General features: G+C 38.8%; 1 protein-coding gene across 3 annotated transcripts in view; it reads right to left on the bottom strand.

Moving 5' to 3' along the window:
* SNRK (SNF related kinase) overlaps positions 1-26,359 on the bottom strand; it is a 57,491-nt gene extending 31,132 nt beyond the window's left edge. Inside the window, exons 1-4 of one of the 3 annotated variants that reach the window (XM_032861380.1) lie at positions 26,249-26,359; positions 12,667-12,728; positions 9,511-9,635; positions 8,942-9,415 (exon numbers count right to left, since the gene is read on the bottom strand). In XM_032861380.1, the coding sequence (XP_032717271.1) occupies positions 8,942-9,332 (391 nt within the window). In that variant the 5' untranslated portion in view covers positions 9,333-9,415; positions 9,511-9,635; positions 12,667-12,728; positions 26,249-26,359. Of the gene's footprint in view, positions 1-8,941; positions 9,636-12,666; positions 12,729-26,248 lie in introns of all 3 variants that reach the window. The other 2 variants (XM_032861378.1, XM_032861379.1) reach the window with 2 other exon arrangements.
* Between the last annotated feature and the right edge of the window lie 849 nt (positions 26,360-27,208).

The following is a 27,208-nucleotide window of genomic DNA, read 5'->3' as shown; positions in this document are numbered from 1 at the left end:
CATTTAAACAAACATTAAGAACTTGTGGTATTTACCAGGTGATAGGGATAGGACACAGATAAGATATAAACACACAGCTCTCTCTCTCAGAGACCTTACTATTGAGCAAGGGGGACAAGTGAGCCATCTGAACTGAGCAAGGTCTGGCCGTCACCCCATCCAATTCCAAAGGCAAAAGGCCGTCAGGGCATGTGTCCCCTGCATCTCATCATCCTGTTTTTAAATGCCATCTACAACCCCTGTTATTTTTATCTAGTACACCTACTCTGTGCCTGGCTGCATTCTAGGCAGAATTTAAGATGTATCTACAAAGAGGATCTCATTTCACAAAGTCATGTTCTCCTACTCACCAGACAATGCTTCAAACACTGAGGTCCTATGATATTTGCCTTAGGTTCCAAGGTTTAAAATAAGTGAATTATAATATTAAATTAGGTACTGTTCTACACTATACTGGATACAATTTTAAAGATATCACCATAACGCTAGGTCAGTAAAAACCAGGTAAGATAAAACAATGTTTTCCAAAGACAAAGTGGGTTAGGTAACAAATGGTAGCAAATTATGGAGAAAGGGTTATGGAAGAAGACATTTAAAAACAGCAAAGACATGTATTTGGAATCACAGTTGTAAGGAAGTTCTGGTTCTACAGTACATCTCTGCTAATTAGCTTGGCTTAGCTCTGTGGTGCCCTGTTCTACGTCTGCTCTCCATCTTTCTCCACCAAAGGCTGTGTCAACATGTGAGGATCCAACTGAGAGAAGCCACAGCCCTTGAAAGAAGAAAACCACACTACTATGTATGTTAATGTGACTGTGAAAGCATTTCCCAAGCAGCTGCTCTGGGAGTCATGACAACTCCAGGACCACACAGGCAATTTCCTGATGTGGAGGGACAGTTTCCCCAGAAACGGAGATGTGTCACTAACAAGTCCCACCAGGCCGTCTCAGAGCAAGCACAAGAGCACAACTAAGCACAGCACCTACATGTCAATAGTTTTCACCAGTTCTTAAAAACACTACAGTGACTTTATGCAACATTTGCGTTTGGAGTCTGTCCATCAATGTATATTGTGACTAACAAGTTTCCAAGTTTATTGTGTTAAAAGTTTGTGCTACTTATTTTTTGTTTTGCACACTAGTCTTTCTTCAACAGAAAACAAACAAACAAAAAAAAAAACAGAAACAAAAAAACAGAAAACAAAAAAACAAAACAAACCCAAGCAGATTTGATGTTTTCAACTCCCTAAAGGTTTCCTAGGCTATAACGTGAAGTAAATAGAAGTGTATTTAATTCTGTATTTCTGTATTAAGATAGTTTTAGCTATTTTAAGTGGTTTAAAAAAAGCTCTTCTAAAGTTCCAAGAAACTAACCAGTTATCAAATAAATACTTCCCTTTGCTTTTATCTAACATAAAACACATACACACACAAAGAAAAATCCCTACTTTAGAAGTTAACCTATTTCCTACATTCTGAAAGTTAAATACAACTAAAAACATGTGTGAGAAAAGCTCAAGAGCAAAGGTCCTGGGCCTGCCTCTTCCTCCCAGTTTTCCCATGGCAGCCAACATTTCAGAGATTCCCCTGAGGACAAATTTCCAAAGGAGAAGAAAACACCTCGAAAGGAAAGATCTTTAAACACCCTTTGGCACCACAGTCCTAGTACCACAGAAACAAGGCATTCTGTGATCCCTCCAAAAGGCTGACTGAGACAGTTACATCTGACTTGAAGACTAATTTTGTGTCTGGCATTATGCTAAGTACAAATATGTTTTTCATTCATCTAACTCCTTCAACAATCCTAAAGGTGAGAATTAGTACATTTCACAAATGGAAGTAACAGAGACCACAGAAACGAGTCAAGTGGGGAGGGAGAATAGGCAGTGCTGGGGCCCTCCACCTTTGGAGTAGAGGGTGGGGCCGGGCTAAGAGGGCAGCAGTAGGCAAGAACCAAAGTAGAGGAAAGGGAGACAGAAGGGCCCCAAGGCAGGACTGGATGTGGAACGTGACTAAGAGCAAGAAGGCAGCATCGTTGGAGCTGAGCAAGCAACTGAAAAAAGAGTGGGAGGAAAAAGTGAGGGAGAAAATGAGGAAGCCAATCTTGAGGCCATGCTGGCCGCTGTCGAGGACTCCGGTTTTGACTGTGAAGGAAATGTTAAGTCTTTAAAGTGTTCTGAGCAGAGGAGAAAGACGCATGTAAATTTTAAAAGGAACTGATAAGAATTTTTTTCCCTTATGAGTGGTAACTACCTAAAACTACTACCTCCATAGGAATTCCCCTCTCTTACAGCTGTTCCACACAACAATTCATGGCTTACTGTTGACCAGAGCCCCAGAGCCTCCTCTCACCTGCAACTGTCAATGTCTGAAAACAAGCAGCACATACAAATGACAGGAAACTTGTCTTTAAACTCCCTTCCTTCTCTTGTCTTCTTTCAAAGATGCGCACAGTCATGTCAGTCAGCCCAATTCCCACTTCCTCACATGAAGTACCAAAAGACTCTGAGCTTGGGCACTAGACTGCAAAGTAAATAAATAGTAACTTCCAGTTTTTATTCTAGTGAGACCTATGATTATCAGTCCTGCACACCTTCATCTCTCCACACACGCTGTGAGAGGAAAGGATTAAGAGGAGCACCAAGGCCCATGTAAAACCAAACCAAGCCCAAGTCTAGTTAGTAGCAGCAAGAGCCTTAGAAAAGTGCGAAGGTGCTATAAATCTTCTGAAGAAAATGGTTTTATATAAGGCAGTGAGGCAACCTTCTGACCTGCACAATGCCAAGGAACACCCTGACAAGCAGCTCCAGGCACAGCAGTGGAAAGCAAACAAGGAGGACAGTCTCCGGGCTCCTAACAGGAAAGGTAAGGGGTATCTAGCCTGAAGTTCCTGGCACTGGAACAACATTGGAAAAAATTTCCAAAGGACCTGAAATTTGGTTTTGACTTACTTACCCCTAAATAAGCAAAGGGTGTGACTAAAATGGGGGAGGGGGAACAGAGAGAAATTTAAGCTCAATTATCAACATCGAAAAAGAATATATGTTCTTGTTCAGTTTTTGAAACTAAAGAGGTTTAAACATTTTTTTCTGAACACTTATTCTTTAAAGACTATTAGAATTAAAATGTTAGGAATCTATTTTTCCACTAATAACCAAAAACATTTGACTCTAGGATTTCACCTCATAGGTAGGCAAGGCTAGAAGCCCATCAGAATCTCACAAAAGCTTCTGGATGAGGGCCTCACCTAAAACTAGGTTTTAGTTTTAGTTTTAGTTTTAGTTTTAGTTTTAGTTTTAGTTTTAAAACCAAGCAAAACTCACAAGGTTTGCTTGGTTTTAAATCTACTCTAGGTGAAACTTAAAGATGGGAAGGAGAGAACCACCAATTTAGATCTTACCATATCACCAGTAGAATAAATTATACTTTTCAAAGTAGTGTCAACATATATTTCATTTGATCTGAATCTTAAAACACAGTGAGAACAATAAGCACCAGAGGTAAAAATGCAGTAGGGAAAACATGAAAAGCACGTAAGTCATTTTTACCTCATTTCCTCTCACTAAAAAAATCAATGGTTGAGTTAGCCTAAAAAACCCATTTGTATGGTACCTATAGATTACACTACCCATAACATTTCATGCTCAAGAATCTTCATGACAAATCTTAAATCCAATAATGGCTTATTTATAAAACTGAAAAGATTTTACTCCGCACAGAACTTTTGTTGTTTCCTAAATACATAATTAAACAAATTCACACTATAAAGCCAGTACATCGTGGATACAGAGCTAATACCATAAAGTGCTTTTATTTACACAGGGTTCAGGTCAGATCAATTTTTAATTGTGATGACTTAAGTAACTGTCACTTCTCATAGGCATGTGAAACGTCAGAAAGTTTAGCATTTTTTTCTTTTGGTTTTATATGACAAGGATGATGTCACACTCTGTAAAGGTATCTTACAGAGTCTGTGACCATGCAATTGGCAGCTAGATTGTGAGGTGTGGGCCACATTTCTATGGATACGGTTTTCAGTTCTGTACAACTGAACACCACAGGCATTTGCCTGGGCCCAGGCTGCAGGTCGTCTCAGACACATACCATGCAGGCAGGTTTTACGTAGATCTTTTTAAATAAAAGAAACAAGATACTACTTCCCTATGCACAAAAAAAAGCACAAGTCATCCCTTAAAAAGTATATAATCCCAAACTCCACACTTGGGCCTAAAACCATGTGACACAAGCCAACATCTTCTAATCTGGAATCCATCAGGGCCCACAGTCTGAATGGGCTGTGTAAGAGTAATACAAAATTTAACCAGAATCTGACTTGGAAAAGAGAAGGTTCAAGTCGGAAAACATGGTAACATTGCTAAGACATCTATCTCTAATAAATGGGAGGGAAATAAAACTGTACACACTCAGATTTGGCGGGGGGGGGGGGGGACTATAAAAGCAGGCACATTAACAGTTTTTCTGGAAGAAATCAGAAATAAAAGCAAGGACTTTTCTATTAATAACAAACTATAATAGCATATTTGGATAAACCAAAGAGAAAACGACTGATTTATGTCCTTTTGGACTATTCAAAGTTCTATCACAAAGGTATTACAGCTTGGGCTGTACAATCTGTATAGAAAGGAGTAATCCTTTTAAAAGTTTTCAAAGAGAAAATAATTAAACATATTATAACACATAGTAATACAATCACAGTTCTGGTGGCTGCCCATTTTCTAAATTCTCTAAGAGACTCTTTTGTAGGAAGGAGCATGCTGAGATATTTCTGCTGAGATATTTCTTCACAGCGCTAAAGCAGAGCAAGGAACAGACTGCCTTAATTACATTCAATGTGGTTTCTAGTTAAACCACAATTCTTGGCTTGAATATGCCAAGATTTCCAAAAGCTGGCATATTATATAAACTATAAGTCACACATAAATTAATAGTCAAGAATGTCTCAATTTATGTTTTAGTAATCTAATTTTTCACAAGATGATGCTTTTCAGGTAGACCAGCTAGTCACTCCCCCCCAAGCCCGCCCCCAGCTAGTCACTTTGAAATTCACAGTGGAGGGTGCCTGGGCGGCTCAGTGGGTTAGGCCTCTGCCTTCAACAGGTCATGATCTCAGGGTCCTGGGATCAAGTCCCACATTGGGTTCTCTGCTCAGCAGGGAGCCTGCTTCCCCCCTCTCTCTGCCGGCCTCTCTGCCTACTTGTGATCCCTCTCTGTGTGTCAAATAAATAAATAAAATCTTTAAAAAAAAAAAAAAAAAGAAGAAGAAAAATAAATTCCCAATGGATTTTGAGATGTTCTTCACATGCAGGAAGTTAGGTCAAAGAAAGGAATAATTAAAGATGCTTAAGAACAAAATTCTAAGATTTATCTATATTCTTCATCAGATCTTAAAGCATTATTGAACCAGAAAAAAAGTATTAAGAAATAAAAGCAAATTACAAATCTATAACTAAAAGGGAAGTAAAAGCAAACTACATATAGTTCTTGTTTGTAGGGCAAAGGGAATGTTATGGATATCAATTAGCACTGAATATTAAAGTAAGACACTAATACATCCTGAAACAAAACAACAAAATAGAATCCATGGCAACAAAGCACAGTTTCATATTGAAAAAAACGTATACTCCATTATGTAAAATAAATCACAAAACTTTATATACCTCACATGGCTTGAAAATAACATATATAAAGTAAAAAGTGATTGAAATACAAAATCCAGATTAGAGTAGGAAACTAGCATAATTCTCTCAGAAAATAAAATTAGAATAAAAACATGACACAAAGGAACAAAATACATAATTAATAATCTTAATTATGCATAAAAACTTTGTATATGCTAAAAATATGAATATTTTAATCATACAGGGAATAATCACCAAAAATCACTGTATAATAAGCCACACAAAAAATCTAAAAATACTTCCCAAAGCAAAAACCAATCAGGTTGCAGTGTATATTACTAAATGCAACATACTAAAATTACAAGTAAAAAACCAAATACGTAAAGGAAAAATAAATCTATCCAACTTGAATTAAAAAAAAGAATTTTGGGTTAAACAAACAAAACAGTAAAGATAAACTTGAGCAATAACGGCAGAGTGAAATCCCCAGGATGTGACCAGAGATTGCAGGAGAGAACCACACACAGCCTTAAATGTGAAAAACTAGGACAATAAAGAAAAAAAAGCTTTCAATTTAAGAAAAAAGAAAGAAAAAAAGGAAAGAAAAGGGAACCTGAAAGATCCTGGAAAAATTTAGTAACAGTGAAAAAAAAGGTAATGCCAAAGAAAACAGAAGTGCAGCTGATACGTAAAATCAAAATCTGACTCTGAAAATAACAGATGATTCCTAAACCAAGTGTCAATGTTAAGGACCAGTACACTCTAAAACACTTATAAAACTGAACCAAAGTTGTTTAATTCAGCAACATCTGGTAATTTAATAAAAGGACAGATTTTAATCTCTGTACTAATTCTACTACATATTTGTGAAAAATCACTGACTGACTCTGGCACAATAAACTAGCACTACATTAGCAGAAAGGTAACTGTCCATTTGTTTTTGAAAGCAATTCTATATTTATCTCAATCACACAATTACACAAAATTAATCAAATAAATAAGAAATCAAATAATCAAATAAGAAAAGTTACTCATGAACTTCACCCAATACATACTTCACCAACCATTTATCAGACTGGTAAGCATCTTCCCAGACACTTTTCTTTTCCTTTTTAAAAACTTTAAAGTTTTATTAGGCAATACTTAAGGAAAAAAAAGAGAGAGAGAGAGAGAGAACATTACAGTGAGTACCTAGGTACTCACCACCCAAGTCAGTAAGTACACACCACCAACACAGCTGAAACACTCTAGGTACGCCTGCCCTTTAGAACTATCTATCTTAACCTCATGCATTCATCAGTACCTTACTACATGTGCAAGCAACCCCCTAACAATATAACACTGCTTTGTCTGTTTAAAATTTTATATAAATGTTATAATACTGTAAGTACTACCACCGATTTGATCTTCTTAAATAGTGCGTTTGTGAACACTAGCCACAACGACATACATAGTTCATTTATTTTTACCAATCCCATCATATGAATATGAAATGATGTGTTCCCCTACTGATGAATACACAATAATGCTGTCAAACAAACATTCTTTGAAAATCTGTGTACACGAGTGAAAGCAAGTCTAGGGTGTGTATACAGGAAGAGAACTGCTGGGTTTCAGGATTACATACATCTTTAATTTTAGTAGACATTGACAAATTGTCTTCTACATACTAGAAGAGTTCCCAATGACCTATAGTCTTACCTATGCTTAGATTTGTCTGACTTTAGTTTTTCCTAATGCAAAAAGTATGAAACAGTATCTGATCATGATTTTATCTTCCCTGATCATTAGTGAGCTTAAACATCATTTTCATGTTCGGACATTTATGTTTCCTCTTCTGTTAATTCTTGGCTTCATTTTCTGATTAGCCTGCTCCACTCGTCAAAAATCTCTGACTCAAATATTCTAATGAAAAGTTTTGGTGAAACCTTGTTATCTGTAGTGGGCAGGAACCACTCGATAACCCTTTCTTTTCCAGAACACAGTCTAACATGAAACGCAGTGTCTTGGTGTACAGAATATTCAGTATAAAAATCAGCACTCTTCAATGTGTTCTTCAATGTGTGTCTTTCATATTCTGTAACATGCATTTCAAACGACTCCTATCTATGAAGTATGATATCATATACATGTAGTATTAGGGCATACTGTTCAAACTTAAACTAAAAACTGTAAAAGTGGACCACACATTCAACTTAGCAAATCCTTAAAAATTATAAACAAATACTCATATAACCTTCAAAACAGATACGATCCCGAGGGACAAAACTGACATAAACTGAAAAGCAATAAACACTTCTACCCCAACTAGATAACTAATCACAAGAGAGAACACAATAATGTGCTGGAGTGGAAAGAGGGTAGCTGGGAATGCCCAGGGCTACCAAGATTCTGGATGTCTGTATGTCAATTACCTGTCCTATAAAATGAGGCAGACAATAACAGCCCCACAGGTCTCTGTGGATGGTAAACATGATAACACAGGATGTGATACCTCTATCTGATCCAATTTATTCCATGGATGAGGAAATAAAGCAGAGAGATCAAGTGCACTCTTCAAGGTCACAACTAATAAATGATTCCCATGTCCAAATTCTCCATAATGTATTTTAATATTCATAGCATCTTTCCAATATAAGTCTTAATGACTGTTAAAGGATACACACAGAAAGAAGCTGACTAGGGACACTACCAGAAGTCTCTAAGAAGACTCTAAGAAGATAGGAAATGTACTCAGACCTTCAAAAGAATTACAATGAGTAGATGATGGTTACCTTAAATGATAACTTACTCATTTTTCTTTATGCTGAAATATACTTTAAACATTTGCCATCTAAAGGGTAAAACAAACTGACTGTGAGCTTTACGGATATACGGCATTCATGAAACCAAATCTGTTAATTAAGACACATTTAAGAGGGGCGCCTGGGTGGTTCAGTGGGTTAAAGCCTCTGCCTTCGACTCGGGTCATGATCCCAGGGTCCTGGGATCGAGCCCCACATCAGGCTCTCTACTCAGCGGGGAGCCTGCTTCCTCCTCTCTCTCTGCCTGCCTCTCTGCCTACTTGTGATCTCTGTCTGTCAAATAAATAAATAAATAAAATCTTAAAGAAAAAAAAAAAAAGAAAGTCCCTTAAGAAATTGTTTTAATTTCTAAATTTAATTGTTTTAATTAAAATTGTTTTAATTAAAGGGACTTAAGAAAGTCCCTTAAGAAATTGTTTTCAGATAAACACCAATTCCACCAACTACATTCTAGCTGGTGGAATTCAAGTGGGCAAATACTGGAAAGGAGGTTACCTACCTACTGCGGGTGCATCATACTCATCACCAAGCAGAATTTCTGGAGCAGAATACGCAAGAGATCCGCAGCTTGTCGTAAGCTTCTTCCCTGGTTGAAATTTGTTGCTGAAACCAAAGTCTGTCAACTTTACAAGACCTTGTTTTTCAAAGAAGACCACATTCTCTGGTTTTAAGTCTCTGTGAACCACATGGAGTTTATGGCAATAAGATATGGCATGAACAATCTGAGCAAAGTACTTCTTAGCCAAATCTTCATTAAGTCCCTCTTCGTGTTTCATTATATAATCGAACATATCTCCTCCATCCCCAAGTTCTAGAATAAGATATAGCTTGGTCTGGGTGTCAATAACTTCATAAAGGCGTACGATGTTGGGATGCTGCACTAGTTTCATGCATCTCACTTCTTGGAAAAGATGACCAGTGGCTAAAGTGTCCAATTTTGTCTTGTCAATAACTTTTACTGCTACTTTTTCACCTGTAAAGACATGCCTGGCAAGTTTAACCACTGCAAAATGACCTCGACCCAAGGTTTTATCCAGATCATATAATCCAGCAATCTTTCCATCATACCCTCGCTTGAATCCTGCCATGCTGGTCCAACAGAAGGAAAAATATCTAGACGTTTGAAACGGATCTTCTCATATAAGAATATCTGGTGAAAATAAGGAATTCATTTTCAATGTCGCCATGGACATCTACAAAAGAAGAGGAGAAACAAAATTAAGTTTCTGTAGCTTTTTCTCTTATAACTCTTTCTTTTTAAGTTTTAAGAGAAGCCTGAAGTAAACAGAGACAAAAAATGAGTAAGGGCCATTTATACAATCTATATATTTTGGGTTTATGTTACAAAGGCTGAGAATTTAAATGCCATATTAAAATTTGCAAACTGAAAGAAATTAGCTGAAATAAGTTTTTGGTGATGTCAGAAATAAGAAAACTAGCAAGTTTGATAAACTATGTTTAAAAAAAAAATCTTACAAAAGTAATTTCACTTAGTGTCTTAAAAAAACAAGGCAAGAACTGACAAAAAAGGGAAAACAGAATAAACATTTGGACAGACACTCGGCAACTTTTTCCTGTTATTCCAAAGCTAGCACTATTTCCTGTAAGCACAGACAGATCCCTTTAGTGAGGCCTCCTCTAACCCTCCCAGCTGGAATGACCTTGCCTATTCCGTATCTCCAACAGCAGCTCAGGACCCAGTGTGGTCTTATTCCATGGGTTTTTGTATATGCCATCCCCATCCTAAGACTGCGAAGTTCTGAGGACTCTAAGGTTCTTTTTTTTTTTTTTCCCCCCTTCTACCCTCCCTTGAACAGTCTTTAACATACAACAGGTAATCAACAGTTTATTAAATTCTGAAATTCAATTTTTTTTCAAAATGTTTACAAGGCAATTGTTTGCTCTTCTTGTCACACTAGTGCCTAGAACAACACGTTGACACACAGTAGGTGCTTAATATATGTTTGCTGACTGACTGGTACTCACTCTTTGTACTTACCAGTTATGTTTACCTTTATTAGTTTTCCAACTCTCAAACATAACCCACCATGATCTGATTGTATTTCAAAAATGAACAAGCATGCATTCGTACACCATCTTAAAGACCATTCAGTTTTAAAGACCATATCTCACATGGCATTTAAAATTCTAAACCTTTATAAACTCTAAATACAGAAACAGGCTCTTATAAAATTATACAAGTTAAGATATCACCTTAAATCTCACAAATCCAACTCCCATTATTATTCTTCCTGACCAAAATTTAATAGAATTATAGCAAAATCCAATGGAGAATACAGCCATCTCCCAAGACTAGCTCTGTCCCGTGAGTACATAGCCCTCCTTCTGTGAAACCTTTTGCATGTTTCCAATAGAAACAGAAGAGTAGTTGCATTTATCTATTCCTGCTTAGATGAAAATACCCCAAAAAAGTAAATTGTACATAAAATGAGGTGGTTTTTTTTTATTTTAAAGCTCTAGCATTACACTTCTTTAAATCTCATTTTTGCTTAAAAGAAGAAAAGCTAACATTTATTAAAAGCCTACTATACATATTTGTGCAAAATGAATCAAAGTGCTACAACTAAGCTTTAAACTGAATTATTTCAAAGCTCATCTTCCTTATAAACATTTAACCATTCTAAATGATGTTATATTAGGATAATATCTGGAGAGTTAAAGTACCAACTCTAAAAGAGGAATAAAGTCATTCTCACATGCAAATTGAAATTATTGGAAACACGTATCTGAGATCACCTGAAAATATATATATAGAGAAAGAGAGCGAAAGAGAGCTTAAAAAGCCAATGTTAGTATGTTTAATGCTTTTTTAAATATTTTAGCAATTACTGTAAATATAAATATTAACTACCATTCACTAATAAGTACAATATGTCACTCATATACCAAATGCTTTATGTCATCCTCATTTAATACTTACAACTACCCTAAGAGATAGGGATTATTAGCCCCATTTTGAGTCATAGAAATGGTAACTCACTTGGCATTGGCTACCAGGCCAGTGTGTAAAAAAGAGCTAGGATTTGAACTCAGGGCTACCTGACCTCAAAGTCTCTGCTTTTAACTACACTACACCGTTTCTACAAACTTATTTCAAAACCAAACTAAATTAATCCCGTTTCTATAAAGATTTTTAAAATAAGAAGCCAGTACTATGTACAGGTGTTGGAGAAAAAGCAAATTTCTTCCATACTGTATATTACCTCATCATCTGAGCTATTAATTTTAATGATGAGATTAACAGGAAAATCTGAGTGAAAAGATCTTGCTTTAATCGGACAGCAGTTCTCCAAAAGAAAGTTTAATTTAGGCATATTTAATTTTCAAAAATAGAAACTCTAAGCTAACTCCAGGGGGCAGAAAACTATCTTTAAATCTCTAATTTTGATTAATTATAAGGGCAGTAATTATCCTTAAAATTCTATCTGAGTCTATGTTTCTATTGTACAAGCTTGTAAATGCAACTTAAGCGTTCAAAACAATTTCAGGTCGCCTCCAGGTTATACAATATTTGTTTTTTCATCTACCACTTTAGTTTAGATATATTCTTATGAAGTGGCATATAAATCAGATTTTAGGAATAAATCTGAATTTAATTATATTTTAATTAAATTAATTAGGTTTTCCCAGTTTTAATTTTGCCTTGTTTCGAAAGTAACATGTGTATACAGATGAGGAAAGACAGTCTTTTGTTAGGGTCTCTGACACCCAGAAACGATTACAACTAACATTCTGAGGTTTCCCTTCCCAGAACTGTGCCAGCAAAAGGGTACAATGAAAACAGTTTTTAATCTACTAAAGAGTTCATGGGAAAAAAATCTAAAAAGGTCTCTTCACAATGAGACTACTCTGGAGTGAAATAGTAATCACTTCCAGTATTAAGAAACTCTTTTTCTACTTTGTTTTGTACACATATCCCTTTCCAGGGTCTATGAAACTATAATTATATACCTAAAAACAGGATGTTATGATTATCTGAAGGTTGGAAGGAGAAATATCCTTGTTACTGAACATCTTCTTTAAGTACCAGCCCACTGTGCAACCCCACCATCGAGTGCATTTCGTGTTGGCATAGGAGTAACTAAATTGTCTTTGATCTCTGAGGACCTTCCAGCGCCACAAGTCACTCTGAACACCAATGCCGAACATGCATATGTGGCTTATAGCAAGCGCAGATGACTCTGTGATGGCTCCAGCACATACCCTGCAAACCGCACACTGAATAATCCTTGTTACCACTGTCTTTTGTTAGTTGCTTCTTTCTCCTAAAAGAAAATACAGAAGGAGATTTTAGTTTAGTTCTATTTAACTTTGCTTAAAGTCAAAATATAACATCTTAAAGGTGGATCCAGACAAACATATAAAAAGGGCAAGTTTGTTTTTAGTGACACTGTCTCCTCTCCCACCATCTCTCTCCCCTCTGTGAATTATAACCCATTCAAAGAATCTTGAGTGAACAGAAAGTTAACAGTGAACAGATACAGTGAACAGATACACAGGTAGCCCGATCAGCAGATTGTTCCACTAGAAGGAGGAGGAAATAATAATCACAAACAACAGACGGTTTGCCATTTTCTGAATGTTTCCTGGGTAAAACAGGCACCAAATCCACATTTCATGGATCATCACTAAGAGCCTGCAAGCTAGGCACAATGAGGCTTGACTTGCCCAATCAGCAGCAGTGGGCAGCCCCAATCCTGCCCAGCCTAGTTTCCAAGCCCAGCTTGCCTGCATGAACCCTTGACGGTTCCTGCAACACTCACTCCCACAGCGAGGGAGGGCAACCTTTACAACATATGATCTTCTAGCAGGCCAGCAGAAATCAATTACAATGCCAGCATCTGAGAACACACGAAACACCTTCACACCAGAGGCTTTCCGTTCAACAGTAAAGAAGAACTATCACTATGAATACAGAGAATGTGAACAGATCACAGACATCTAAGTCTGTGGCACGGTGAAGAGTACTTGGCTGAGGTGCCCTTACAGTCCTTTCCACAACACTGAAATATCCCACAAATACTGAAAGGTCTAAACATTCACACTAGGCCAAGGCAATTTACACAACACATTAAAGGTGAGCATCCAGGTAATCATTAAGCTCACAAAGAGGGCCAGCAAGGTCATGGGCACAAGGCCACCTCTAGAGACCTGCGAACGCTAGAATGATACCTGCTCCTTCAGCTCCAAGGGATGTGGTGGCTCCTGACATTACCCTTGCTTGCTTCTCTCTTTCCACCATCCAGTCTCTAGGCAAGGCAGGCAGTGTGGCTGAGCACTGGTTCTGAGTGCCGGTGACTGGATCTGAATCCCACCTCACCTATTACTAGCCACAGGACCTCAGCAAGACCTGACCTCTCTATGATCAGCTTCCTCATGAAAAAATGTTAATAGTAAGAGTACAGCTTCATAGGTTAGAGTGAGAATTAAATAAGTTAGTACAGGAAGAGTATTCAGAGTGAAGCCTGGCACAGAGTACACAGGAAACACTAGCTATTACCACCAGAATCATTGTTAAAACAATGGTACTCTCCCTCATCCAAGCAGAAATTCTTCTACCCTACTTCAAGAGAATGAATTCACTGAGTTGCTTTAGTACATTACTAAAATGTACTAAAGTGAAAATGACTGATGTACGACCATAATATAAAGAAAATAGTAACTCTAGTTGGGCATCAAAGTCTGATTATTTTTCAATAAAACATCACACAAAACCCAAGTATTTGTTTTTAAAATGGTATCAAGATGACTTTCTTTCAAATCTACCTTTTCAAAAAGAATTAAATGCTCCTTCACATTTTTTCCCCCAAAAGCAATATATTCTTACAGAAAATCTGGAAAATACAGATTTCTACTAAGTAGAAAGAATAAAAAGGCATCCATTGTTCTACCCCTGAAGATAAGCACTACCAATATTTTGGTGATCTTTCTGCAAATACTTATATACAGCTTCTTCTTTATTTTGTCTTACAAAGGTGTGATCATTCTATACATAACTTTATATCTTGTAGCCTGCTTTTTCCACTTGACAGATCACTTTTCTTTGTTTTAGTATTTTGCTTCTATTATGAAATTATGAAAGAAATACCTGTACAATATAGGAAAATATACAATTAGAACATATAAACATATAAAAAATAATTTTTTATACAGATCATCCATTATTCTACTCTCTGTGACAATCTCTATTAACAGTTTGATACACACCTTCCTTCCCAATTATTTTCTACATATAATACATACCCAGACACAATTTTTTTTTAATAAAATGGAATATAAAGAGACACAGACACAGAGAGAAGGAGAAAAGTTTACAACCATTTAAAAAGTATTTCTCTCTACAAAACAAGTTGATACAATTTACCTCAGAAAATTCGGAAAGTACAGAAAAGCACAACACGGGGTGGGGGGGAAATCACCTGTAATTTCATCTAAGATGATTTCTCTTTAACTATTAGTATATATCCTTTATACCTGTTTCTTTACAAAGCTAAGATACTATATATGAAGTTTGAGACTACCTTTTCCTCTATATAATGAACATTTTCTCATGAACTGAGTTCTTGTAAATCAGTATTTTTAATGACTACATAACAAAGACGCCATCTTTTAAAACAGCAAAACCACTAAATTAGACTATTCTAAAGCAATCTTATTTAGCATATGTTCACACATGCGTATAATGGGGCTGGACCTAAATGAAACGGCCAACTAGTCAAAAGTGTTTATAATACGGAAATTCATGTTTGAGAAATAACCACCACTCTATGTTGTAAGAATATACTGATGTTCTCCCAACTAGAGAAGCAAATTGAAGTGTGCGGGTGTGGCTGGAGAAGAGGAAGGAAGTGTGGGTGGCCCTACACACATTTTGCAAGCTGCTGAAAACAGTTGTAGAACCAGCCTCTGTTAAATCTACTGTCAATTTGGAATTCACCCTGTTATTCTTGTCAAAATTCACTTTTAGATTTTCATTGACAACATCACTACTGTAGTGTGGTCTGTATATCAAACAAATGTCTCCTACCCACACCTCTAGGGGAGGACAAAACAGCACACTGAACAAAAGGTAGCTCTGCGTGGCCAATCCATGGCATGACAAAGTAGAGGAGTGGAACAAAAAGGACAATGTGCTTCTCTACGTTTTATTTAGGATATTATAAATTTCCTAAAATCAGACCACCAATATTTAAATATGCAAAAATCTCCCCCCAAATTAAGTACTTAATAAATCTGTGCCAATGCTCTCCCTCTAATACAGATAACTGAAGATGAGTTTTTGCAAAGCCACACTAAAATTGCCATTTAAGCTTCTTACATATGGAAATTATCTGGTATCTTTTACAAACACCAAAAATGCAAACTGTAATTTTTACTCATGGAAAATACTAAACTGCATGTTTACAGAAAAACTAATAGAAGTAGAGGAACACTCACCCAATGATTACTACCACCCCAGTCTTACCGCTAAAATTTTAACAATACCCATAGGCTGAAAGGAAGACAGTAAACTAAATCCTCTGAGAATATCAACAACTGCCTGGTCAAGCAAAATAAACACAATCCTACATGCAGTTGCCACTGCTCTTCCCGCTATCCAAAATAAACAATATTCCACATTTCTAGAATAGCACTCCTCCCCCTGGTAGTTACCAACATAAGCTATAAATCAAAGATAAAGAAACCACAAATAGGTCAAGAGGTCCTAAGTTACGGAAGGATAAAAAGCTTTTCACTGGATTGGCTGAATATTACCACGTGGTTATCAATGTAGTATTATGTGGTTATAAGGCTACACTCACTGAATGGACTCAAGATAGGAACTACAAATTAAAAGTTTAAATTAATTAATTAATTAGATTTTTATCTATCCATTTGACAGGGAGACACACAGCAAGAGAGGAAATACAAGCAGGGAGAGTGAGGGAGGGAGAAGCAGGCTCCCCACTAAGCAGGGAGACCGATTCGATTCGGGGCTTGATCCCAGGACTCTGGGATCATGACTAGAGCTGAAGGGGGACACCCAACCAACCGAACCACCCAGGCGCCCCAAAGGTTAAATTATTTATTATGAGAAATGTCCAAAGAGGTAAAATTGTACCTCCAAATGTCTAGGAAAGTATTTTCCAAGGGAAGATAACTGCCTCCTAAAGTATGTTCTATTAAGTTTTCTTCCAAGCAGTCCATTTTAATGGACTGGGGGCAACTGAGGTGAGCAGGAATGGCAGGCTGAAAGGACTGCTCTGCTCTCCAGGAAGCCACTGGGTCACCAGTGCAGACTGATCTCATGAAACGTCAGTTTATGTAATCTTTATTTTCTCTAAGTGAAACAAGCAATGGTCTGGGATATATCAAAGAATTTTAATGTATCCAGGAGTCAGGCAATTTATTAACTGATGTAGAGTAGTACTAATTATTTGTAAAGCAAAAGGGGTTAACATCCAAGACACAAAACCCAGGCCAGCAGTGCAGACAGATAAGTTCAAATTCCTAAACAGAATCTGCCTCCTGTTAAAATGATGAAAAATGCTAAGTGTGTCACCATTTCTGGTGACAGCCCTGATACAAAGTGCTCTCATAACAAACAAATAATGACTGAAGCAGAAGCTGGTATGTAGAAGTTACTCCAAAATAAATAAGGCTAACCCACAATTACTCCTTGTTGCCAGGAAGACAATATAAGTTGGAAGCTTGGAGAATTCAAAAACTTAATAATCTAAATCTTCCAAACTTTTATTAAAGCTATCAAGACTCATTTTCACTTTCTGTCATCTTTTTCTTTCCCTGCTGATATTGTGATGGTTAAATGGTTAAATGGTTAAACGGTTAAAAAATGGTTAAAAAAGAATACTGGAACAGAAAAAAGTAAACTAATCTATGAACAAAAATACTGGTACCTAACATTACATTGATTTTGACTTAAAAGACTAAATCATTTAAGATTCTCTTACACTGTTAGGACTGTAAATTATTTCACATGCCTCACACCTCATGCAAGGATTAACTGGAAATGTGTAATATCTCTAAATGCAAAACGTGAAACTAGAAAACTTGCAGAAGAAAAAGAGGCAAATATGTTGTGGTCTTAAGCTAGGCAAAGATTTCTTAGACACAACAGTAAATTCATGATCCATAAGAAAAAAAAGAGAGACTGCAAATTATTTTATTTCTGAAAATCTGATTTCTGAAATTTCTGAAAAGCAATGTGGCAATACATACATCAAGAGCCTTAAAATAATTAGTCTCCTTGATTTAATAATCTCACTACTAGATTATGTCTTAAATAAAGATTTTTATAGTCAACGATGTTCAATGATATTTATACATTCAAAAAATCAGAAATAATCTAAAGATCTGCATAAGAAAACAATTAAATCACAGTACACCTAACATTAACACTATGCAGTCCTATTTTGAGGCTATTTAATCTCAAGGGGGAATTCTCACAATAAAATGTTAAGTTAAAAAAATTCATACACCAAATTTCAAGGCATGATCTCAATTTTTTAAAAAAAGCATATAATTTGTCTGCATATATATTTTAAAAATACCAAAATGTTAAGTTGGTAAGATTATAGAATTTTTTTCTCTTTATGCTTTTCTGTTCTTTTCAAATCTTTGGCAATGAATGTGTGCTGCTTTTATAATCTAAAAAAGATAGTTTATTAAAATTTTGACTTTTTTGTATATGATTTTCAATTTACTTTTCCACTGAGATCTATGAAAAGACTAACTTCCCTAAAAATATATTGTCTAAAACCTACTTATTTCATCTTAATAAACAAGACACTCAAGGAAATATTTTGCTTCCTGTGAGGGACAAGGTATACAATTCCTTCAGGCTGAGGAACGAACAGGAACAGAGTCTATTTTCATTAGCAAATATTTGAGCCCTAATTGTGTAGAATGCAACTGATTTATAATCTTACAAATAAGTTATCTACATATAAATAGTTAAATAACTATATAGGTTAACCTGGGTGAGGTGTGCCAAAGGAAGAGTAGAGGACACAAAGAAGGCAGGATCCCCAAGGGCAGGGCAGCCCATAGACCAGAGCTTACCCTTCAAGAGGGAGCAGTGGAATGCCATTCCTAAAAGTGGGAAAAACCAAGGCAGCAGAGCACACAGTTGGCTAGCTGGCCAACCTCCTCGGAAAGGAGAACATCAGCTTGGGTGAAGTTATGACTTGGGGTAGACATGAAATAAGTTAGTAAGGTTAAGGAGGCTGATCCTGAAAAATACCTACTGGCTTACCACCTAGGCAATGATGATGATCTCTTACTTTCTCAAAACTAATGACTAGAAAACGTGTCATACTCATTTCACCACTTATCTATCTTTGAATTATATTTAAGTTTAATTAAAGTGCCATTAAAGAGATAAAAATGCACAGAACCAGCTTCTAATCACATAGCTGATAAGAGGTCTAAACGAAAAGGAAAACTCTTTGGGTAGTAACATGAAAACAACATAGAAATAACGTCATTAGAGAAGTTAAACCAATTTTAAAAGTTCACTGTCCACTTTAATGTTCCATAAAACACCAATTTTTGTTGCGACTTAGATTAGAATGCTCTCATTATACCCATACTACCTTCCTAAAACCCCACTACAAACCTAAATACATGTATATAGAAATGCATCCAGTCCCATTAAAAAAAAAAAAAAATTGACTTTGTCTCACTTCAAATTTCAAAAATGTCTTTCATACCACAACAGTTCATTTTAGAATTCCAGTTTTGTTTTAATGCAGGTCTCAAAAAGGGTAAACAATGTAATAACTGGGAATCTATGTTGATACTGAACTCTGTATTTGTTTCATCACTTATTTCACACAACCAGCAATATAATGGAAATATCATACCCATTTCACAGATAAGAAAGCAGAGCCAAAGAGAATAAGGACTTCCTTTGCCCCAGTCCTACACCCAGCTAAGCACTGCCTGGGTTGGACTCCAGGTCCTCTCCCCAACCCGAGTCCTGGGCCCTCCACTTTTTCCTGCAACAATACAATGCCTCCCATTTACCTAGGCCTTTCTAGCTCCCAGGGAAACAACAGCACTAAAATAAATCACTTTGGACATTTCTTGTGTTCTTCCAATTCTGATATGCTATGCTAGCTACCTAGCCCAGCAATCAATTAAATGGAGGAAATTCCCTAGCACCACTTAATAAACATTATTAACAAACAATTCCATTAAAGGTTTTGAAACTGCTTTTCAAGAAAGGAAGTAACAGGCAAATAACTTTTCAAAAAACAGGTATTTACTGATCATGTAAAAATGGAATGGCACATTAAAAATAACTTCACCTTATGCTGTGAAGTTTGTAAACGTGGAGATTCACAGACCTGTACCCCTGGGGGAAAAAATATATATATATATGTGTTTATAAAAAATAAAATTATAAAAATAAATAAATAAATAAATAAAAAATAACTTCACCTTAGAATTTACATACAATTTTGTGATGGCAAGAATAGCTACAGCCAACACCAAGCAAGTAATTCAGATAAATTTAGGAAGGTTCTATTTTCTGCTTAAAAATTGTATCCTTTCCCACAATGCAATTTTAATATACTTTGCAAATTACATATTCTCCATTTGTTTCTGAAAAAGCATTTTCCTTCACAAGAGAATTAACAAATACACATAAAATAGGAGCGTAAAGAACAAAATCAAGCTCTGAAACTGAGAATGTATGAATATTCGCATTCTAAATTTCTTCAGTAGTCCTCAAAATATTTTATGCCAATTAAAAAAAACTGTTTCACCTGTAGAAAATAAGCTAAAACAGAAAGCTAAACCTTACTTTTAAATTCAATTGCTCTGCTTTTATCCACTGCTAAACAAAAGGCTATAGAGTATTATGACTATTGTATAAAGAGATCCAAAGATACATATGTTCCAGCTTCATACTCTCGCCATGAATATTTGTTAGTATCCTGTTGTAAGGCTGAAATGAACTTTATTATACCATAAGCATAAAACTTACATTATCTAAAACGTAATTTCTCTAATAAAGAAAAACCAACACTGATGAATGTGTATTAAATTTGGACATTTTCCCCAGCTATGCAATATAAAGACAACATAATAGCCTAAGAGGTGTGTACACAGAGGGGGAGGGAACATCAGAGAGGAGAGAGCATCCTAAGATTCAGCATTTCAAACTACCACAAGGTCAAACTTTCTTATTATATCCTCACCACAGAGGTGCACTTTAAAATGATCAAAATTCATTTATTCAGCAACATAAGCAGCAGCATCATAATGCAGTAGAAAGAGTACCCCAGAACCTGGAACCCAGCAAGTTCGTCAACTTCTACAAACAGGCACATCTTAATCTATAAAACAAAGATAATCACCACCTTAGACAGTTATTATTAGGAAGGCTAGGTGGGATAATATATATTAGCAAGATGCAAAGAGGCTCAAAGTCATCCACCATTTTCCCCCCAACTTTTCAGAACTGGCTTTCCTCCCAGGAGAGTCTGATATTTGAGAAGGGTTATATACTTAGTTTCCCACCTTATTTTGATATCCCCTAAAGGCCCATCAAGCTGCCCCTAAATGCCTCTACTAGACATATCAGTAAGATCCCTGCCACAAGGTCTGTATAATATCTTACAGGGACAGATATAACAGAAGAGGTGTTCTTTCCCCAAAACCTACCTTGGGAAGTTCACAGGAGGCATCTCAGAGAAATGCATTTCCTTGTTTGAGCTAAGAATTGTAATTGGCAACGATGGGGAAGAGGCTTTTCAGAAAAGACACCTGACAGCTCAGTGTGCCTTGGACAATAATACATACAAAGCATAGGAAATGAGATCAGACAGGTAGGCAGGGGCCAGATACCCAAAGGGGCCTGTATACCAAGCAAATCAGCTGTGATTCCTTGGATCTGGCAAGCCCTTACCAGAGGGCTTCAGGGCCCAGCTGAAAGGTCACCCTCCCAAGTGTGTCCTTCCCCTTCCCACACCCCTGCATACCAGCTCCATTTCCTTCCCATCAGGGCCATTATCACAACTGCAGTTATATAATTACGTGAGTAATAATCTGTGTCCCCACTCAACTAAATGATAACTTCAGTCTGTGTAAGCCCCATGTCCATTTTATTCCACTCTGTATCCCAAAGCCTGCTGAGTACAGCATCTACCCAAAATATACAGATACATATTATTAAATGAACAAATGAAAGCCGGCACTAAGAAGGGGGCACCTGGGTGACTCAGTCAGTTAAGCTTCTGCCTTCAGGTCAGGTCATGATCCCAACATCCTGGGATGGCTCCCTGCTCAGTGGGGAGTCTGCTCTCCCTCTTCATCTGCCTTCCCCCTGTCCCCAACTCATGCATGTGTGCTCGCTCTCTCTCAAATAAATAAAATCTTTAAAGAAGAGGAAAAAGCAGCAGCAGCCACCACTGCTGCCAAAGAAGAATTCTGAGCAGAGGAATGGCAATCAGATTACAGTTACACAAACCACTCCGGTAGCAAAGTGAAGACCAACCTGGCAGGGCAAGACTAGAGCTGGGAGACAGGTAAAGAGACAAGTGAAAATACCTCCAGGTAAATGATCACTTAATGACCTAAAAACGAAAGCAGCCAATACGTGGGCAGTGATGAGGATTAATCAAGGAGACACACTTAGAAAGTAGAATCTCAGAACTCAAATGCATGGGGGGCAAAGCAAAGAAGGAAATCCAGAATGATTCTAATGGAGAGAGGTAGCAAATGGTGCCATTCACTCAGACCAGAAATATATAGGACAGGAACAAACATTTCCTGGGCATCTACTACATGCCAGGATCAAGTGAAAGATTTGCTTCTAGTTCCAAAATTCTATGATTGAAAAACAATTCAAATTTAGCCCAGCTATATTAAAATGGGGTACGTCTATTAATAGGCTGATAAAACCAATAAAATAAGTTTAGATTTTTGAAGTTTCTTCATCGAGACACCACATGAGGCATTACGCTCATCTGGGGATGTTGAAATCAAAGAAGTGGGCTCTGCCTTTGAGGAGCCAACAGTCTTTTAAGTTTGAGAAAAATAACTGCACATTGACCAATGAGCAACTGAGGCCCAGTGGGGCTAGGATCTGACCATTTATATGACCTGTACCCCACACATCTGGAGCACAGACTTCATAATCTACATTTCCAGGCCAATATGTAGTTGAGGGGGTATGTATGTAGGTACACCCAATCCTGCTTCGAGTCTGGCTTAAAACATCACAGCACATGGTCTGTGAATGCCTTTGAAGTAACTGCTGAACAGCCACATAACAGCACTTTGGAGGGTACAATACAACAGGTCAGAAGAGAGAAAGAAGCCTGATTTGTTATGGAAGAGCCTACCTGCTTCTGCTCAGAAGCCAAATGCTGGAGGTGCCAAAGCAGAATCTCAGGAGGCTCTGGAAGCAGCAGAGATATAAAAATTCAGGGAAGGTACAGCAGGAATCCTCTTTAGACAGGCTCCTCCCCTACAACCAGCAAGCAATGGTTTCTCTGGGATATAAGGCCTCAACCCAAAGCAGACTTCTAGAAAAACAGATGAGGAAACCATCCACCAGTGTGAATAATGTAGCTCCAGATCATCCACAGCCTCTCATGAGTCTGAGAGATTTTACACCAGCTCTTGGCAAACAAAAACAGAATACTGAAAAACTTCCCTCCCCATCCCCCCAAACTCCTGCCCCATTCCTTTTCCTTCTTTTTCATATTCTTAAAAAAAAAAAACAACAACAAAAAAAAAACAACAACTGCTGTACTCTCTTTACCTCCTCAATTCCCTTCCGTCCACTTGGATCTAAGTTCCTTCTCCATCACATAGCTCTGTCTTCTCATCCTCCCTGAGCCCTCTGAGAACTTTCCCCTTTTCTCTGCCTGGGAACTCTACTTGTACTTTAAGATGTGTTCAATATCACCTCCTCTGTGAAGCATTCCCAAATCAGATTGTTCCTTGCCCCCATCTTTGTGCTTCCGCAGGGTTTTGCCTATGCCTCCCCACAGCATTTGCTGGATTTCTACTGTTACTGTTTACTTCAGTGTCCCCAATAGCCTATAAGCTCCTCGAGGCAGTAACAGGTTTTTATTCATTTTTCTATTGCTACCCTTGAACCAACCCAGAGCCCTGAAAATAGACACACAAAGGCGCCATGAATAAATGATCATAGGTTAAGTTTATTTTCAAAACTGCTAGAATTGGGGCGCCTGGGTGGCTCAGTGGGTTAAAGCCTCTGCCTTCGGCTCAGATCATGATCCCGGGGGTCCTGGGATTGAGCCCCACATTGGGCTCTCTGCTCAGCAGGGAGTCTGCTTCCCCTTCTCTCCCTGCCTGCCTCTCTGCCTACCTGTGATCTCTGTCAAATAAATAAACAAAATCTTAAAAAAAAAAAAAAACCCTGCTAGAATCTACTCAAGTTGAACTTTTCTACTGAAGTTGCTCTAAGAATTTACCTGCACACTCATACACCTAGAAGTACCTAAATTATGAGTGATGTTTTATTATAAAAGCATTTGGCTAAAAATTCCATCCTCTGGCTGTTAAGAAAACCACACACGCAGTTAAAATATGTCTTTAGAGTTCCTCATCTATGTTTTTAATTCCTAAAATTCTGGCCATGTGAAAAGTTCACTTGTGCCCTTTCCTTCCTGGGCAGTGTACTAAGTGAGCTCTTAGGCTCAGACAAGCTGCTACAGAGAAGACATCATGCCTTATTTATACCAGTGCTTAGAACCATGGCTGCTCAATTATCTCCAAGAATAAATAACTTTTTTCCCATTTAGTTTCACTTTCTATATGACAGAAACACCCATAGTAAGGTTTAGATGAACAGTATTTCCTGTGACCAGTAAAAATATCATGAAAGCCCGTCAACTTTAATAAGGACATATAAAAGCCTGCATTTGAGGATTATGGGATTAAATTTGAACATAAAGTCCCAATTTATATTTCCGTTCTAGAAAAACAGAAATTAGGATAACTTCTGGGTTCTTGTATGCTTTAAATTAACTGATCTTACTGCAACGATGCTGAAAAATTTACTCCAAATAGTAAAATATTAATAGGGTGAGAGCCATTTCTACGCATAAAATAAAACAACAAAAACTGAGAGTGCATATTTAAAAAACAGAAAGGTGACACTCGAAGTTCCCTGCCTGGAAAACCCTGAATATGTAAGAGAAGTTAGCACCAGGCACTTAATTTTTCAGCTACTACACTGCTTTAATATGTGACCTTGGGAATGTCATGTAATTTCTCTCATTTCTTGTTCTGTAAAATGGGCATGCCATGTTTTCCTAAGAGGGACAATAAGCTAGTTGGATAAAAGAATCAATACTTTTTTTTAAGGGAAACTTGTCTAATTAGTATGCTTAAATCACCACTTGTACAGTACATTCTTCCTCAGGAATCCAATTCCAAAAGAAATATTTAAGCAGACGCTGAAGACAGATTTCCTTAAGGGAATGATTTTATAAATTTGGAAAGCAATGTAACAAGATTATAAATTAACAAACTGATTACATAAACCTTGACAGCCCCTGGCTTTAAAAGTAGACTGATATACATTCTGATAAATTAGGCTGATTCGAGACAGTGTCCCAACCCCATACAAGGAACCCCAACTGAGGCATCTGATGTTTGACAGAAATTTGGTGAAAATTCAGCAGGATACTCAACATTTGCAGTCCCATGTAAAGCCATGCTTCACCTTAAAACCCGATAAAATGTGAAACTCATTAAATCAGCTTTACCACCCGCATCTAAGACTGAGAATGCACTCAATTTTTAAAAAGAGAAAAAAGTAACCTGACAGAGTAAAAGGTCCTATATCCTCAGATCTCTACAGATTTAAGAACCCTACGGTTAAATTCTCCCCAATTACTAAGCTTGAACCGATCTTCCCAAGAAGCTATCGGATCGGATCGGATCTGATTCAACTATTAGGAATAGCACAGCTCCAGGAACCCCCCCACACCCCCCAGGATAAGACTGTCACTTTTCTAGATCCCAAGTCCAAGTGAAAGGCAGGAAGGTTTTTGCAAAATGGTCCGGAAAGCAATCAACAGGCGATGACTATGGAAAAGAAAGGAGGTTTCCCGATCGGGGCGCGGGGTGTGGGGGGGGTGGAGGGTGGGAGTTGGGGGGGTGGGGGGAATTCCAGCTCTCCCTCGGGAATGGCACTGCTCCTCCTCCCCTACTCCGATGCCCTTTCTCTACAGACAACAATATCCCTATTCTATTGTAAGGCTGCAGTTTTACCAAGGAACCCCCCCCTTGCTGCGGCCAAATCTCCAGATTCGTTTGAAAAAGGAAACACATTCCGAGAACACACACACCCCATTAGAGAACCTGGGCGCGGGGAGCGTGGTCCGACCTCGGGGGCCCCGCGGCGCCGCACTCGGCCCGCTCCGGGCGGGGCGCGGGGATGCGGGCACCTCCCGAGGTGCCGCAATCTGGCCGCGGCCGCAAGGGCAGGGCCTCCGGGAGCCAGCAGCCGGCCGCCGCAGTGCCGGCTCCGTAGGGCCCGCCGCCGCCCCGCCGCCAGGCCGCGCCACCGCCGCGCCGGCTCCAGCCACCGCAGCCCGGGCTCCGCGTCCTCCCGGGCCCGCGCTGCGGCCGGCGCCGGGAGCGCAGAGCGCGCAACTTACTTTCCGCCTGCGGCGAGCTCCCCGGCCCGGACTCCCAGCCCGGCAACGGCGCAGGCTACCAGGCGGCGGAGGCCGGCCCGCACCGAGGTCCACGGTCGCTACGCCCAGCCGCGCTCTGCGCTCGCTCCTACCTCAGCCGGCAGGCAGGCGTCCGTCCGCAGCTGCCGCGGCGCCGACGACTCCCTCCCGGCCGCCGAATCCCCGCACCCAGTGCTAATCATAATACCGAGCGGGCGACCGGCCGCGGGCGGGGGGGGACGGGGGGGGCGGGCTGCGCCTGCGCGGAACGCGCGTCACTGTGACGCAACGCCGGGGCGGGGCCGCGGGGAGGGCGGGGCCGGCAGCACCTGCGGGCTCTGGACCGCGGGCGGCTGGAGGGCATCCTGGCGACGTCTCACCCCAGCGAATTTGGCTGTGGCTGGCGGTAGGAAGCAGGCGAGGCGCCCGAGGAGAGGGGACGGTGAAGGAGGAAGCACCGGGGATATGGGACAATGGCTTAAAAAAGTAGCGCGAGCTGTCGGGGGAAATCAGAGGGAGGGACTGCGTGCGCACCTGACTGCGTCCTGGAGCTCGGGCTAAGGGCCGCAAGCACTTCACCCTTTTAAAGGTTCACCACATTTCCCGCCCAAGTTTAAGCACGGGGAGGGGAAAAATTAAATATACATTCATATGTGTATATATACTCGTATGCATATGTTCTTTTTTTTCCTACAATTTTATTCCTTAGGAAGCCAGTTTGAAGGAATTTTATTGATTTTGTTGCTATTTAAACAAAAGAAAAAAGCCCACCATCTGAATGCGGCGCTGGCTTTAAAGGTCTACTACGGGAGACACTAGCGCGGCCCCATCAGTTAGCTGCCTCCCCTGGAAACCGCCTGGAAAGGCAAAAGGTCGTGGAGAATATTAAAGCATGTGAAGTCCGGGATTCAAAACAGCAGACATTAACCGTGGTTAACTAGATGGTTCAGCGGCATGGTCACCAAGCCAGGTGTCTCGGGAAGGGAGCTTAGCCAAAACCAGAGAGGGATGCTGGAGGCGACGGTAGGGGGGTGGGGGCGCGGGGGCCTTCTGACTCCCACCCTTGAAAGCGT

This window comes from Lontra canadensis, unplaced genomic scaffold, assembly GCF_010015895.1.
Source record: "Lontra canadensis isolate GAN:19392208 unplaced genomic scaffold, GSC_riverotter_1.0 scaffold20, whole genome shotgun sequence".
NCBI classification, from domain to species: domain Eukaryota; kingdom Metazoa; phylum Chordata; class Mammalia; order Carnivora; family Mustelidae; genus Lontra; species Lontra canadensis.
This window is presented reverse-complemented; position numbering and strand designations above follow the sequence as displayed.